General features: G+C 46.2%; 1 protein-coding gene across 5 annotated transcripts; it reads right to left on the reverse strand.

Moving 5' to 3' along the window:
• Positions 1-209: 209 nt before the first annotated feature.
• GPRASP1 (G protein-coupled receptor associated sorting protein 1) lies at positions 210-7,160 on the reverse strand. 5 transcript variants are annotated; one of them, XM_046673923.1, is made up of 5 exons: positions 7,035-7,160; positions 6,409-6,495; positions 5,794-5,861; positions 5,362-5,438; positions 210-5,050 (listed from the first exon to the last, which is right to left on the reverse strand). In XM_046673923.1, the coding sequence occupies exon 5, from the start codon at positions 4,727-4,729 to the stop codon at positions 557-559; it is 4,173 nt and encodes a 1,390-aa protein (XP_046529879.1). In that variant the 5' UTR covers positions 4,730-5,050; positions 5,362-5,438; positions 5,794-5,861; positions 6,409-6,495; positions 7,035-7,160; the 3' UTR covers positions 210-556. The 5 variants fall into 5 exon arrangements, with proteins under 5 accessions (XP_046529879.1, XP_046529880.1, XP_046529882.1 ...); XM_046673924.1 differs by lacking the exon at positions 7,035-7,160 and adding an exon at positions 6,749-6,827; XM_046673926.1 differs by lacking the exon at positions 5,362-5,438.
• Positions 7,161-16,245: the final 9,085 nt, after the last annotated feature.

Below are 16,245 nucleotides of genomic sequence, written 5' to 3' on the forward strand. Positions count from 1 at the left end.
TTCCTACATTTCACAGCCCAACTTAATGGGGTCATTTTTCTTTGAAGCATGCTCTGAGTAGCAGCCCATGGTAATCCTTGCATTTAAAGCTATGGGAATAGGCTTTTTCAAGGTGTATATTATTCATACAGTAATCATCTCTATGTGTTCATATTTTATCTTTGCATCTATATTTTAAGTTCAAGGAGAAGGGTGATTTCTGCCAACTTTAACAAAGAACTTTATTGAAAACACATACAAGACTCAAATAGAATTCACTACACTAGAACAACAATCAGAAGGGTAGCTTACTTATGATGGCTCAGTTCACTATAAGCTTAAACACCAAATGTCACAATCTGGACAAAAAGACAAATATCAACAAATCTGTTTTCACAGTTCTAATACTCATTTGGCATCAGAAGAATGATCCAGCTCATACACAGAGTTGGGCAAAGTTAGTATCAGCATTAAAGATGTATATTACAACACAGAACCAACTGTGAAAACCAAAGCATTATTCAAGGATCATTAACTCAGGAACATAAGGACAATCAGAGGCAAGTGACTAATCATACTAATTTTCTTGGTCTTCCTCAGGGTTATTTTGATCATCTGTTTTGCCTTGCAGTTCCTTAGCAAATTCCTCAACTTCATGGAAGGCAGAAATAAGTGGCTCAAGGCTGAAATCATCATCAGTGAACAACATTACCTCCTTTTTGATATTGTTACCAATATTTTCAAACATTGCTAGAACAACTTGAATATTGTCATTTGTCTCTTTCCTCTTAAAAAGCTCCATAAATTCTGACATTGCTTCAGCACTGAGTAGTACTTTTGTCATGACAGGATTTTCAGATAAATTCAGTAGCATTTTCAGAACATGAAACCTTGTTTTGGTATTGCCCATGGCTAGTAAGGAAAGAAACCCAGACATATATTTGGTAACCAGCATGTGATAGTCAGTGGTTGTAGTGAGATGTCTAAGCATTTTTATTCCAGATAGCTGCTCAGGGGAATCCAAAATACAAGCAAGGGTTTCTTCACATACTTGACATATGTATGTCTGAATCATGTTTAGATCTGGATAAGGTGGAACCATGTGAATCATATTTTCCAAAAAACTTGTCCTAACTCGGGAGGAGGGATAATTGAGCAAGGTTTCAATAAGCGAGACAACACCTGAATCCCGAATGAAATCTCGGGTAAATTGAGAAGCACTTCTCATACCCATTGCAATTTTAGATATTTCATGAATAAAAGGATCTCGAATTTTGTCCATTAATAGAAGGAGTTCTTCAAACTCTGCAGTACCAATTTTAAGCTCACACTGTATGCAGCTGCAGGACCAAGTCTCAGGCTCTGCACTCTCCCTGGCCCTAAGATGCTCCCGAATTTCCCTGACTGACCGGTAGGACGGATCATACTGAAATGGGAACTCAGACTCAGGCTGATCAGACTGAAGCAGAGACTCCTGCTCTTCCCCTTCTAGACCCTGTTTCATGTACCTGGGTTTTCCTCCAAACATTTCAGAGAATAGAGACGCTGCTTCTTTTGGAAATCTAAAGGGGCTTGGGGATGGGAAGCCAACCCTACCCCATGGACCAGGCTTGAACTTAACAGTGACCTCCTCCCAGCTCTGGGGCCTGTGTGAAGCATCAGGCTCTTGCTCAGTTGAATACCTGGACCTGCAAATGGCTCTGAACACAGGGTTAGGATTTGATTCAAAACGGGCCTCATCTCCTGCCCAGAACCAGGACCCCACTATGGTCTCATCTTCCTCAGCTGCTGTCTTGCACTCACAGTTGGTTCCACTGCCAGTCCTGTTATTGGGCTCATCTTTAGCTCCAAACCCAGATCCAACAACTGCCCCGTCCTCATTTTCTGGCCTGGACTCACAGGTGGCCACAGTTCCTGTTTTGTTAACAGCCTTGTCTCCAGACCAGAACCAGGACTCAACAATCATCTCTTCATCATCCTCTGGCTTGGATGCACAGTATGTCTCTGCTTCTACAATGGCTTCTTTTGCAGGCCAGAACCAGGATCCAAAAATGGTTTCATTTTCAGTCCTTGACCTGGTGTCTTCTATTGCCTGAGGCCCAACCTCTACACTGTCTTCTTCTTCAGCCCAGAACCAAGACCCAACAATGATTTCCTCCACCTCGGTTCCAGGCTTGGACTCAAAACTGGCCCCTGCCTCCAGACTCGCCTCTTCTTCAGCCCAGAACCAGGGCCCAAAGATGACTTCCTCCTCTTCGGCTTCTGGACTGGATTTGCTGCAAAAGCCAGGCTCCTTTCTAAGGGCCCCTTCCCTAGCCCAGAACCAAGACCCAACAATAGCTTCCTCCTCAGCTGCGAGCCTGTCCTGTTCTCTAGCCTCAGCTGCTATCCTGAGCTTGTCCTCTTCCCTAGGCCAGAACCAAGAATCAATAATGTCTTCCTCCTCAGCATAGGACCTGGATTCTTCTCTGTCTATAGCCTCTATAATGGCTTCATCCCCTTTCCAGAACGAGGACGTAATCATGGTCTCTCCCTTGGTCAGCGGCTTGGCCTCTTCTCCAGTCCAATCATCTATACTATCCTCTTCTGTAGCCCATAACCAGGGTCCTATAATGGTCTCTGGCCTTGTGTATTTTCTGGAGCAGAACCATGACTCAACAGTGTCCTGTTCCTCCTCTGACCTAGACTTCCACCTGCCTCCATTGGCAGGATACATACAGGGATTTTCTTCCGCCCAGATGCAAGACTCAATATTGATCTCTTCAGGCTCTGTCATAAATTTGCATCTGGTACCAGCCCCATACTTCACACTGACCTCTTCTGTGGTCCCAAACCAAGATGATGAAATAATTTCTTCCTTGTCCTCCAGGCTAGACTTATTGCTGACTTCAGCCTCCACACAAGTGTCTACTCCAGCCCAAAACCAAGATCCAATCATGGGTTCCTCCTCCTCAGCCCCTGACATGGCGTCACTGCTGACTTCAGCCCCAGAATCCACCTGGGCCTGGTTTCCAGCCCAAAACCAGGACCCAAATATTGTCTCTTCTTCAGCTCCTGGACTGGCCTCTTCTCTAAACTCAGCTTCTATACTGACTTCTTCTCTAGCCCAGAAGCAGGGACCAGTGACCTCTTCTTCCTCAGACCTAGGCCTGGACCCACACCTAGTCCCAACAGCAGCTTTCACACTGTCCTCATCATTGACCCAAAACCATGACCCAAAAATGGTCTCTTCCTCAGCCTCTAGGTTGGTTTCTTCACTAGCCCAAAAGCAGGAACTGGCAATGACCTTTGTTTTCTCATCTGCTAGCAGAGATTTGGAAGTGGCCTCAACCCCAGTCTCCATACTGGTCTTTTCCCCAGCCCCAAGCATAGAATTGCCAATAGGTTCCTGCTCAGTTCTTGGTCTGGATTTACTGCTGGCCTCAGTCCCCATATTGGTCTCTTTTTCAGCCCAGAACCAACTGCCAACAATGGACTCATCCTCCACTTGAAAACTGGACTTGACGCTGGCCCCACCCACTATGCTGGATTCTTCTGCAGCCCAGAACCAGGTCCCAATGAGGAACTGATCCTCTGACCCGGCTTCTTGCTTGTCCCTGGCTCTGGCCTTGGTTTTGGCCTCTTCCTTTGCCATTGCTCTGGTCCTGGCCTCTTTCTTGGACTTCGGCCTTGACAAGTTACTAGTCTCTTCTCCAGGCCAGAACCAGGACTCTTTTTTGATGACATCTATAGACTCAGGCATGAAATTAACAGAAGCTTCTCGCTTGGCCTTGTGCCTGACCCTCACATTGGCCCCTTTCCTAGCTCTGGGTTTGGACCCGGATTTGGCCTCTTCTCCAGGCCAGAACCAGTACTTCAAATTGTTCTCACATTCAGACCCAGAACCGAACTCAGAGTCTTCTTTCTTGGACCTAAACCTGGACCTGCTATTGGTCTCTTCCCTGGGCCTGGACGAGATACTGGTCTTTCCTCTGGCCCAGAACAAGGATGTCTTAAAAGATTCATCCTCAGAACCAGAACTGGACACAACATAGAGCTCCTGATTGGTTTTGGGCCTAGACAAAACCTCTTTTTTGGCCATGTGCCTCGACCTGGTACTGGCCTTTATCCCGTCCCTAGGATGAAACCTTGTACTCACATCTTCTCCACTCCAGAACCAGGAACTCAGAGAAGATCCATCCACCCATCTGAAATTACAATTGTGAGAGGCCTCTTGTTTGTATGTAGGCCTAGGACAGCACCAGGACCCGACATTGGTCTCCTCTGACCCGAACAAAGGCTGGATTCCTGACTGGCACTTGACCTTAGTGCCGGGAAACGACTCAGTATCCACATTAAACAATTCCCTATCCATAGACAAGGTCTTAGTTGTAGCAACTGACTCAGACTCAGTACTGACGAATGCACAGGCTATGGCATTGGTCTGGGACACTCCCTCTGTCTTCAACATTGCCTCAGCATCAAACTCAGCCTGGATGTGTGAATGAGCTTCATGCTTGGGCATTGCCCCAGCCTCAGTTTTAGGATGTGTCCCACCTCCTGTTATGGCCACAGTTTTTGGCCTTGCCCCAGACATACCCTTGGACTCAGTTTTGGGCTTTTCCCCAGGCATCACCTGGGCCTGGGTCCTAACCTTGGGTCTGACCACCATTGGGACTTCATTCTCTCTCTCAGGCCCACCCCCAACCTCTTCTCCAGCCTTCTTTCCAGGCTTGGCCTGGGCACCAGGCTCAATCTCGGCCCCAGTCATAGTACAAGTTACAGAGAAGGCTCAGTTAAATACTCCTACCCCAGTCTCAGCCTCTACCACAGATCTGTGAGTTTTGTATCTTCACACTCTGATCCTTCAGCGATTCAGGAGATGATACAGTAGGAAACGAGTTAGAGTCAAACCAGTCCAGCCGTCAACCAGCCTCCTCCTCAAGCCCAGCCTCAGCCAATATTACAGACAGTGCAGCAGAAGCACAACCAAGCTGGGGGAGGACGGATGGTTCCCAGGTAGGTGCAGACCTCTGGAGGACGGTAGTCAGCAGCAATTCCAACACCACCAGAGCTGCCACTGGAGGTGGATCTGGGGAGACAGAATGACATGAGACTTTGAGTCTCTTCCAATTGTGTCACTCCATGCAGAGACTCAGAGACTGGACCTTGAATGCTTGGTGAGACAGTCCGACTACACAAAGTTTTTCTGTCACCCTTATTTGGCCTACACTCTTCACCCCTAGAGCTGCCACAGTACTTTGCCTGCTACAAAACATGTGTGAGGTTGGAGAGAAATGGGCAATGGGAGAGGCTGAGAACCTCCAGACTAGAGCCTAATCACTCCGGGGCCTGCGTTGGTCTCCACTCCTGGCCTAAAGTTGTACCCACTCTCATACCAACCTGCACTGATGTGGGGCAATTCCCCCTCCTTGCCTTGTTCCAGTGATATTAAGCTCTACAGCAGACAGCAGGCCACCCTACAGACACATAAATACACAGGAAAAAATGGAGGCTGAATGCTTGGTTGACAGGCAGACACCCTGACCCCTGACATTTGTAAACATCTCCCTTTCAGTTTAAGGGTCCAGTTTGTCTAACGTTTCCTGTCTCCTGGTTCCTGCTCTCAGGTTTTCTGCTCCCATTCACAGCCCAATCCACACCCACCCCAATATTCCTAATACCTCCTGCAGGAAATGGACAAGGGATGCTGCAGCATTGTGCAAATCTACCACACAGCAGGAGAGGAAAATCGAAGCCACCAAATTGGATCAAAGACACCTGCCACGATCTTACTCTGTAGCTGTCCCCTGCATTGCCCCTCTTCACACCAACCTCCAGCGATTTGAGCCAGTCTCTTCCTCCTTTCTTTCCCTGCAGCGGCGATGAGCCTTAAAGCAGGCCTATGGACAAAGAAGCGAAAAATAAGACAGACAGGAAATAACAGCAGCAACTGACTGCTTGGTAGATAGACCAACAGAAAGAACAGGACTACTCATATTATCGATTTTTTAACATTTAGTGTCCAGTTGGTAGAATGTTCTTTAACGTAGGCCCTCTGTTTCAGGTTTCTGGATAACTCCTCCTCTTCACATCACACTCTTCTCATCACCCTCTTCTCCAATTCTGAGGATTCACCACTAGGTGTTCACAATCCCTTGTGCTGCACAACATAAATTGGGGGGAATACCCAGCATATTCTAGAAAATAGATTTTGAACTGGTATTTGTAATTATGACTCCCTTGTCACATCAACTTCCAAAACCATCTTTTCACGCCTCCAACTTGAGGAGAGAGGGGAAGGAAGGCAATGGAAGTGCCTAGAAATCTGGTAGAGAGAGAACTTCTAGGAGGTATTCCTGGATGCCTGACCTGCTCTGGTCGCAGTCAGCCCACCCCCATTCGGGTCTCCAGTCAATGGCGTCTGCCCACCGTCCCATCCCCACACACCTCCACAAATCCAGGCTATTTTCCTGCTCCTGCTTTGTCGCCAGCCTCTCCTCTAGAGATGCACCCTGCAGCCTCAAGTCGTCAGACCTACAGTGCAAACAGGAGACTTCGGCATTAACGGGGCGCCACTGGGAAGCGACAGGACCCCGGACGCGGCCCTTTCCACGATCCGGGCCCAGAAGACCCAGCGCCACTGGCCCGCTCTCGCCGGCATGGCGCCGAGCTCGCGCGCCCCCCACCCCGGCCCCGCGGCCTCCCCGCGGCCTCCCCGCGCCCCCCACCCCCGCCCCCGCCCCGCCGTTCTCCCGCAGCAGCCCCCCAGCCCCCTCCCCGCACAGACACCGCCGAGGGCGGGGCGCTGGCGCGAGGCGCCTCCAGAGGAGCCCCGGGAGCCTCTCGGGAGCCTCTCCGGCGCCCCCGCGCCCCGGCCCGTGCCACTCGCCGCCGCCGCCGCAGCGCCACGGCTCCCCCAGCGCTGGCGCGCTGCGCACCGCTCTCGGCGACCGGCTCCGACCGCCTCGGCGGCTCCTCGCCAGGCTGCCGGGGGCTGGAGGGCGGGCTGCACGCCGAGTAACGGCGGGGCCACCCCCGCGCCTCCACCACACCCCCACCACACCCCCACTTACCTCTCTCGACTCCGGCGCAGGCCGCCGGCCTGCCCTCCTCTCCGAGCGCCTCGCGCGCCTGCCCACCGCCCTCCGTGTGGCCGACTCGCACACAGGCTGCCTGCCCCCCGCGCCGCTGCACCAAAATGGGAGGGGGCTGCGCAGGCGGCGGCACGAACCGCTCGCGGGGAGGGGTGTCGGGTAAGGGGGCGGAGGGATATGGCACCAACGGGCTCGACGCCCCTCCCAGGCCCACCATAGTTCCGACCCAGAGAGGGCGGGGCAGGGAGGCGCTCCCGCCAAGGGGCGGGCCGAGGCTAGCCCGCCTCACTACACCTCCAGGGCCACCTAAGTGGCGACCACCCCCTCCCTTCCACCACTACAATAGAGGGGACCGGCGGGTGGGTGGCGCTGGGGGCCAGGATGGGGAGGTAGGGAGGCGCCGCGCCGCACGGAGCAGCGGATGGACACAAACAGCCCCTCGGAGGGGGGGGGGTGTGGGAGTGGGTGTGTGTGTGTGTGTGTGTGATCCCCCAGACTGCTTTCTGGCTGCCCACCTCCCCCTCCCCTCGCGCCCGCCATCCTTCTGGGATGCTGATGGGAGAGGGGCTCTGAGGACCGCAGGTGGGGAGGCGAGAGGCCATTTAAGGCCAGACCGCCCCCCGAGGTTCTGGGGGCCCCTCCCAAGTTCTTTCATTGCTTCTGGCGGCTGCGGAGAGGAGGGAGGTGGGAGGGGGTCCCATGGAGGCCTCACCACTGTCCCTCTTCCCGAGGAAGGCACACCTAGACCTCTGACTCCAGCGAAGAAACTGTTGGTCTGCGCCCACAGTCATTCATTCTTTCTGCCACACTGCTTTCTTTCTCATTCGAAATGGTAACACACTGGACCATTTCGCGGTCCCCGTGATGAGGATTTTTAGGCTGGTTAATTAAAACTGCAGATGAGAAGCAGGCTCCGAGGAGCAGAGTTTGCTTGCTCTTTGTTGAGAAACATTTACATCTGTAAGGGAAACCTCCATCTGTAAAGATGCCTCCCTCTCTGTGCCAGGAAGAAGGCGGGATGGCCTTATCTCTGGAAACTCTTAATGGGGAAGGCAAGGACTTAAGTTGTTTACTGTCTGGCAACCTCATGTAACTGCACCCCCTCCCATTGTTTTTAGCTGAATATAATATTTAAGCCGTGACTTCTGCCATTTATGCAATCCGGTTTGATTCTTATCTAAAAGTTGTGGGACCGCTCAATGGGCAGACCCTATGGGCACTGATACCATTTTAACTTTTTTACATATTCTTTCCTTTGTCTTGTAAAGAGATAACTCACGTACCTATGCCTTAAATTTAGCCTTACTCTCCACCCGTGTTGGCAGCAGAAGTGGCAGCAGTAGCTGCCCTTCCTGCCCGGGGGTCCTGTCCCCACGCAGCAGCTCTGACTGCTCATGGGTCCTGTCCCCATGCTGGCAGCAGCAGCAGCTCCCCATGCCAGCAGCAGAGGCAGCAGCAGCAGCATGCCAGCACCAGCTCTGCCTGCCCATGGGTCCTGTCCCCATGCTATTCCACACTATTCTCTAAAGAGCACTACTGCCAGATCTTGAGGGTCCAAGAAATCTTTCGTTCGACTCCTCGGCTCACTGACCCCGCATCACCCACAGTTGCTCAAGAAAGAGGCCTTTCCCTGTCAGGACCTGCACTGGGTCATACAAGCCTCTTTCTCTGTTGCCCCACAACCCCGTTGTCAGGCACCAGGTAGGGCTGCGCCTGTCTCCTCTTCCACTGTTCTGTCAGGTCTTCTGTGGCAGTCACATCCTAGCTCTCCTGATCTTTGGCAGTGTGGAAATGGGGCAGAGCTTACAACTAGCTTGGATCTCAGCCACCTGCCCTACACACCTGTGTAGTTTCCCCAATCATTCCTGGAGAAGGCCCCATCATGCACCCACTTCCCCAAGACAGAAACCTGGTGGTTCTTGAATCCTGTTTCCTTCACCCCTACATCCTTCCTCTAGTCTTGGACCCCTCCTTTCTGTGCTCCATGGGGCAAACAGAGCAAAGGTGGTTAAGCACAACTGTGGTTGAGTACAAACCTGCTGACACTGTTGCCTGTTTTCAAACCCAAGTAAATGGCCCTCTCACTGTGGTAGGCTGAATAAAGCTCCCCCAAAGATGTTCTTGTCCTGTTGTCCAGAAGCTGTAAATATGTGATGTTTGGTGGCAAAGGAGAATGAAGGTTGCAGAAGGAATTAACATTGCTAATGAGCTGAATTTAAAATAAGAATGCACTTGCTTTTCCTGGCCAACACAATTGCAAGGGTACTTTAAATGTGGAAGAGGCAGGCAGAATAATCAGTGTCACAGTGAAGCAGCATGAGAAAGACTTCACAGGCCCACAGGCCCCTTGCTGGTTTTGAAGATGGAAGGAAGCCAGAGGCCAAGGAATGCGGGCAGCCCCAGAAGCTGGAAAAAGCAAGGAGACAGATTCTTCCCAGACCCCCTCGGAGGAATGAAGCCCTGCCATCACCTTTATTTTAGACCAGTGAGACCCTTTTTCAGATTTCCAACCTCCAGGACCGAATTCACTCACCATCCTCATAAAGTCCATTCCCCTTGGCTTTATTTACTGGGGCTTCAGCCCCTGGGTGGATCAATTTTGGGGTTCATCTCTCACCACTATGACCACCCTCTCCAGCAATCCTCTTCTCTCTGTTTTCCAAAGAAGGGAGATTTTTGCAGTGGTTTTTGAGGCTTACTTGGAGAAAGTCTCTGTTACCGTACCAGGTTTGTTTTTGCCTGCTGCCTGGAAGGCCAAACACTGAGACGCTGAGATTATAGCAGTGAGAGGGTATTAATCACAAGGCAGCCATGTAAGGAAGTGAGAGCATGAGTCTCAAATCTGCTTCCCTGAAAATAGGGACTCAGGGATATTTATGGGATGGGGGGGCAAGGTTGTCTGAAATGTGGAGATAGGTGATGTGGAGGCAAGGTTGTCTGAAATGTGGAGATAGGAGATGTGGAGGTGAGGAGAGGTGAGGTAACTAATGATGTGTGCAAGCAGACTTCATGCCTCTTCATAGGATGCAAGTTCACAAAATGTCAGTGTTAGCATGATCTGAGGGTGGAGTTTTTAGCCTCTTGATGTCAAAAGGTCGCCTATTCGACATCTGCACGGGCTCAGTTGATGAGTTGGTGGTCTCAACCGGCCTGAAGTGGACAAAGGGGTTCTAATTCCTGAAAAAAACAGCTTACACACCCGTTACCATGGTGACCCAGGCTCCAGGGAGACATTATCTATAGGAACCTAGTGGGAATCAGATAGCATAGTGCCTAAACAGCACAGTTAATAATGGGCGGGGGAACAATTAAAAGTTGTAATCAGTAATTGCAAAAAGGAAAAAAACTTTAGTTATTACCTACTTGATCAGCAATAGCTAACTGGTTTGGTGGTTTCAATCCCTCCTATTCTTTGGTCATTTCTGATTCTTGATGGATTCAGGGTGATGACCTATCTAGCTGCTTCCTGCTGAATTGGGGCATAGATTTTGGTTAGAGGAATGAAACTGTCTAGCACTCATTTGGAAATATTCTCTTGTTCCCGGCTTCAGATTGCCATTTTGTGTTATCAGAATTTTGTACCTTGGTCAACAGTTTTGGAAGAACATCTAAAGTCACATTTTATAATCAAGTATTGGACCACAAGGATAAGAAGTATAGACAACCCAAATTTTAACAGTCCATGAAAAATAGACCTAAACCCAGTGGGGCCTCCATCTGGTCTCCAGGTCGGGGCAGACATCTGGTCTCAGTTCCTGATAGTCTTTTGTTTTACTGGATATGCATCAGAGACCAGAGCAATGCCCTACACCCTGATCTTTCAGTTGTCATTGTTGATGGCTATCAGCATAGACTCTCTGCCTAGGGGTCATCACATTCCTAAGGAACTCAAAAGAACAAAGTCACCAACTTATAGCAGCTGGGAGGGACCGTAAAATCTATGGAGCATGTCTGGGTTAGTTAGTCAGAGGTCATTCAAATTTACAATATGGTTTCTTTTCTACAATATGGCTTCCCTTATGTCAACCTTGTGTTGAGCTGGTATCATCTCTATTACCTGAAAATCACTGATGTTTTCCAGATGAAAAGGGAATCATATTCTTACCATGAATTTTCATATCAGCATTTATTAGTTTTAGGTATTTATTATAACTGTGCAATATTTAGCTGACAGGAAAAAACACCATCTGGAGATGACTCTACACAATATGTGGTGAGAATGGATGTCAATTTTCAGAGGAAGACCTCTTTTACTGTGCTGCTTAAGTAGCCTTAGCTGAATTGTTGACTTTTTTTTTTCTCTATTCCACAGTATACTCTCTTGGGTGAATGCCAGGCTTGAAGAACGGAGTCTGAGCACTGCTGGGATCTGTGGTGAGTGAATCTCTTTGGCTCCCTGAACTGCTCCTTCTCTTTCTTAAAGTTACTTGTGTTTTTCATTCATTCAACAAGTATATATTTAGTACCTGTTTTGTTCTAGGCACTGAGGATGCAGTAGAAACAAAACAGAAAGAAATTTCTATTCTTGTGGAGCTTACATTCACTTATGGTTTCTATTTTTTAAAATTTCCTATCCTAAAAGTTTACAGTCTTACCAACTCAAGCTTCTTTGGTAATTCTTGAAGTACTGGGATATTGATTCCAAGATATTTGCTGACAGGGGAGTGGACCTACTAAAAGTTGACTGATTTTACTGTGAGACTTTGAAATATCTGTTGAATAATTTGTTCTCAATTCATTTACAGAACAGGCACTATTACTGATTAACATTCATTGAATGGAGAAAATCCTATTTTAAGCTCTTTATGTGTTAACTGTATATATCAGATAGGTTAAGTGTCATCTTTAAATTCAGAAAGCAAATAAAATATTAAAAGAGGATGCTGACCTATGTCTGTCTGACCGCTAAGAAATAGTCTATTTATTTCATCCTAAAATGGATTCCTGTATGATTGCAACAGCCATAGTTCCATTCCCCGGTGTCTCCACTAGCACCTGTGTAACCCTGAGTAATCTCTGAAATCTACATTTCTGTAGATTAAGCTTTTGCGTGACATTAAGCTTTTGATTACCAAGGCATCCATTTCAAAAGACATCCATCTTGAATAGACATATTGCCAGCTGTAAGACATAGCTACTAGCAAAACAACCAGATAAAGAACTAGGCCACCCCCACCCATGAAGTTCCCTCTTTCAGAAAGCCCTGCATAACCTAAATAACTGAGCCCTTGGGTGACTCCACTTGCTTTTTCCTTCCTGCACCCTACTTCCAGCTTTTATGCTTTAAATTAGCCAATAAAGAGTGAATCTGTGGAATTCTAGGCTCCCTACCCTTGGACCCTAATAAAGGCAGAGCCTCAGGTTCCTTTTCTCCCTAACCCCCCTAACAGGCATTCCTAACTGAGGGCATTACCATCAATAAACTCAGGACCTATGGAACAGTTTCAGAACCAAATAACCCCTAATCATTAAGCCTGGGATACAGAAACAGCTATGCTCCTTCATCATACCTACAGCTCTGCCCCAACACCACTCCTCCCTCCCACATACATGTACGTGAACTTTCACATTGGCATATCCCTTGCCTGTGCAGCTCGAATGTTCTCCTCTTGTCTACCTCAGTCACCCTGGTCATGGACCTGTTTTTGCCCATTTAGCTTAATTTGCCTCTCTTCTCTCTTTCATATGCCTCAGGCAAACTTTCCTTCTTGGATCTCCTTTTTGTCCAAGGTTGAGCCAAACTCTGTGCATTCTTAGAATGTATTCATTCTCCTATCCCTGAGTGTCAGGAGCTTTACACAGTAACTCAAGTCTCTTGCAGTTGGGACCAGGTAGGCTGGTTGGGTTCTTGTGAACTAACTCATGAAAATTGGCTCAACAGATGTCTACTTTCAGTAGAGGCTGAAGAGCCTCTGGGAAAGATTGCAACCTGTGTCTACTACTTGAGACAAGGCACATCTGGAGAACTCATGGGGAGGCATGACACAAGAATATTCTCAAGTCACATTTGGAGTGGGTTCTGCTTTAAGTAAATTCATCCTGAGGGAAAAAAGAGCCAAGTGCAATGACCTCAGCCCAGGAACAATGCTTTGTCTTTAGAGGAATATAACTATTCTAATGGCAGCAGTGGGATTAGGACTCCTGTTTTTTCCTGTTCTAACACCTGCCCTCAACTGTATGTCTCTCGCAGCAAAGGCACGTTCATAAAGAATCCCAGAAAGAACTATTTGCAAATAAATTCTGTAACTCTCTGGCATGCAGATCCCACTTTAAGTTTAAAGTTTGTACTTTAAAGTTTGGGCTTTAAAGTTTGGACTATACTCATCTCTGACATCATGAAGACTCTGAGTATGGGTAGTGGTTGGGAAAATTAGAGGGAGCAGTTGGAAAGACTTAAGTGCTTGACAGTAAAGCTTAGTATGGCAACAATACCCAGAAAAATAATGTGAAAACTATCAAAACTCAGGACTTGGGAAATACCCCTTGAGGATTTCTAGAACTAAAAAGACTGTTGAGGTAAGATTATTAGCCTTGCAGGGAGAAGAAATCTTGAATTTCCACAATTCCAGCAAATACTGACCACTAATTGAATGTCAAACTGCTTTTCAAAATAGAAAAAAAATGAGAAGTCCAGAGTACCTTTTTTTATGTTTCTCATTACTTAACCATCACTTACTCCCTCACTATGATGGATGGGGCATCATCATAGCCTGTGTCCAGCCAGCAAAATTGGAAGAAAAGAGTAGAGGTAGTCTGCCTGCTTCTTAAAATCCTTGGTCAAGAAAAGTTATTATTTCCACTCACATTCCACTGACTGGAATTCAATCACCACTTATTGAAAATCCTATCTGTTCACAAGCTATACTAGGACAACTGGATATCCACATGCAAAAGAATAAAGTCATCTTAGCATACTAGGAATAGAGCAGAACTTCCTTGACTTGATAAAGCACATCTACAAAAACCCAACAGCTATCATCATATTTAATGGTTAGAAACTAGAAGCTTTATGTTAAGGTCAGGAAAAAGTCAAGAATATCCCCTCTCACTATTTCTTTTCAACATTGTACTGGAGTTCCTAGCTAATGCATTAAGATCAGAAAAGAATATAAAAGGGATACAGATTGGGAAGAAGAAATAAAACTGTCTTTGTTCACAGATGATATAATTGTCTATGTAGAAAATCTGAAAGAATAGACCAGAAAACTCCTGGAACTAGTACGTGATTTCAGCAAGGTTAGAGGCTAAGGTTAATATACAAAAGTCAATTGCTTTCCTATATACCAGCAATTAACAAGTGAACTTTGAAATTAGTAACACAATACCCTTCATATTAGCACCCCTGAAAATGAAGTACATAGGTATAAATCTCACAAATATGTACAAGATCTATATGAGGAAAACTACAAAACTTTGATGAAAGAAATCACAGAAGAACTAAATACATAGAGAGATATTCTATGTTCATGGAAAGACTCAATATTGTCAAGATATCAGTTCTTCCCAATCTGATCTACAGATTCAATGCAATCACAATCAAAATCCCAGTGATTTATTTTGTAGATATTAACAAACTGATACTAAAGTTTATATGAAGAGGCAAAAGACCCAGAATAGCCAACTCAATATTGAAGAAGAAGAACAGAGTCAGAGAACTTATATTACCTAACTTCAATACTTACTATAAAGTTACAGTAACCAAGACATTCCATGTTCATGAATAAGTAGACTCAGTATTGTTAAGACATCAGTTCCTCCCAACTCGATGCATAGATTCAACACAATTCCAACAAAAAATCCAAGCAAATTATTTTGTGGATACTGAAAAACTTATTCAAAAGTTTATATGGAATGGCAAACTAACCCCTACAAAATAGCGAACACAATATTGAAGGACAAGAATAAAGTCGGAAACTGACACTACCTGACATCAAGACTTAGTACAAAGCTACAATCATCAAGATAGTGTGGTATTGGTGAAAGAATAGACAAACAAATCAATAGAACATTTTGAGAGCCCAGAAATATACATACACAATATGGGAAACTGATCTTCAACAAAGGTGAAAAGACAATTCAATGGAGAAAGGATGTTCTTTCCAACAATTGTGTGTAACAAAGGGACATCTATATGTAAAGAAAGTGAATCTATATACAGAGCTTACACATTTCACAAAAATGAACTCAAAATGGATCATAGACCTAAATGTAAATAAAAGTACAAACTTTTAGAGGACAATGTAAGAGAAAATCTGGATCACTTTAGGTTTTGAGATTTTTTTTCAAGCTTTATTGAGATATAATTGACATGCAATCTTGTGTAAGTTTAAGATGTAAAATGTGATAATTTGATATGCATATATTGTGAAATGATTAGCACAGTGGACTCAGTTAACACCTCTATCACCTCACATAATTACCATTTCATTTTTGTGGTGAGAACATTTAAGATCTACTCTCTTAGCAACTTTCAAGTATACAATACAGTATTGTTAACAATAGTCACCATGCAGTACATTAGATTCTCAGGACTTGCTAATCTTATAATTGGAAGTTTGTATCCTTTGACTGACATCACTCCATTTCCCCAAACCCCTAGCCCCTTGCAACCACAAATCTACTCACTGTTTCTATGAGTTCAACTTTTAAAATTCCACATATAAGTGAGATTGTATAGTATTAGCCTTTCTCTGTCTGACTTATTTCACTTAGCATATGCCCTCAAGGTCCATTCATGTTGTCACAAATGGCAGGATTTCCTTCTTTCTCACATTTTCTTTGTCCATTCACCCATCAATAGATTCTTAGGTTGTTTCTCTATCTTGGCTATTTTGCATAATGCTGCCATGAACATGAGGGTGCATATGGGTGCAGGATCTCTTCAAGATCTTGATTTCATTTCCTTTAGATATATACATTTTTAGTAGGATTGCTGGATCATATGGCGGTTCAATTTTTAATTTTTTGACGAATCCCCATACAATAGTAGCTATACCAATTTACATTCCCAACAAAAATGCACAAGGCTTCCCTTTTCTCTACATCTTCATCAAGACATGTTATCTCATTGCTTTGATGATAGCCATTCTAACAGGTGTAAGGTGATAGCTCCTTGTGGTTTTGATTTGCATTTCCCTGATGATTAGTGGTGCTGAGCATCTTCCCACATAACTGTTGGCCATTAGTATGT

Source organism: Equus quagga, chromosome 10, assembly GCF_021613505.1.
Source record: "Equus quagga isolate Etosha38 chromosome 10, UCLA_HA_Equagga_1.0, whole genome shotgun sequence".
In the NCBI taxonomy this organism is placed as follows: domain Eukaryota; kingdom Metazoa; phylum Chordata; class Mammalia; order Perissodactyla; family Equidae; genus Equus; species Equus quagga.

Bases quoted from the DNA above. Each gene is read 5' to 3' on its own strand.
- GPRASP1 (XM_046673926.1), bottom strand. From the start codon at position 4,729: ATGACTGGGGCCGAGATTGAGCCTGGTGCCCAGGCCAAGCCTGGAAAG.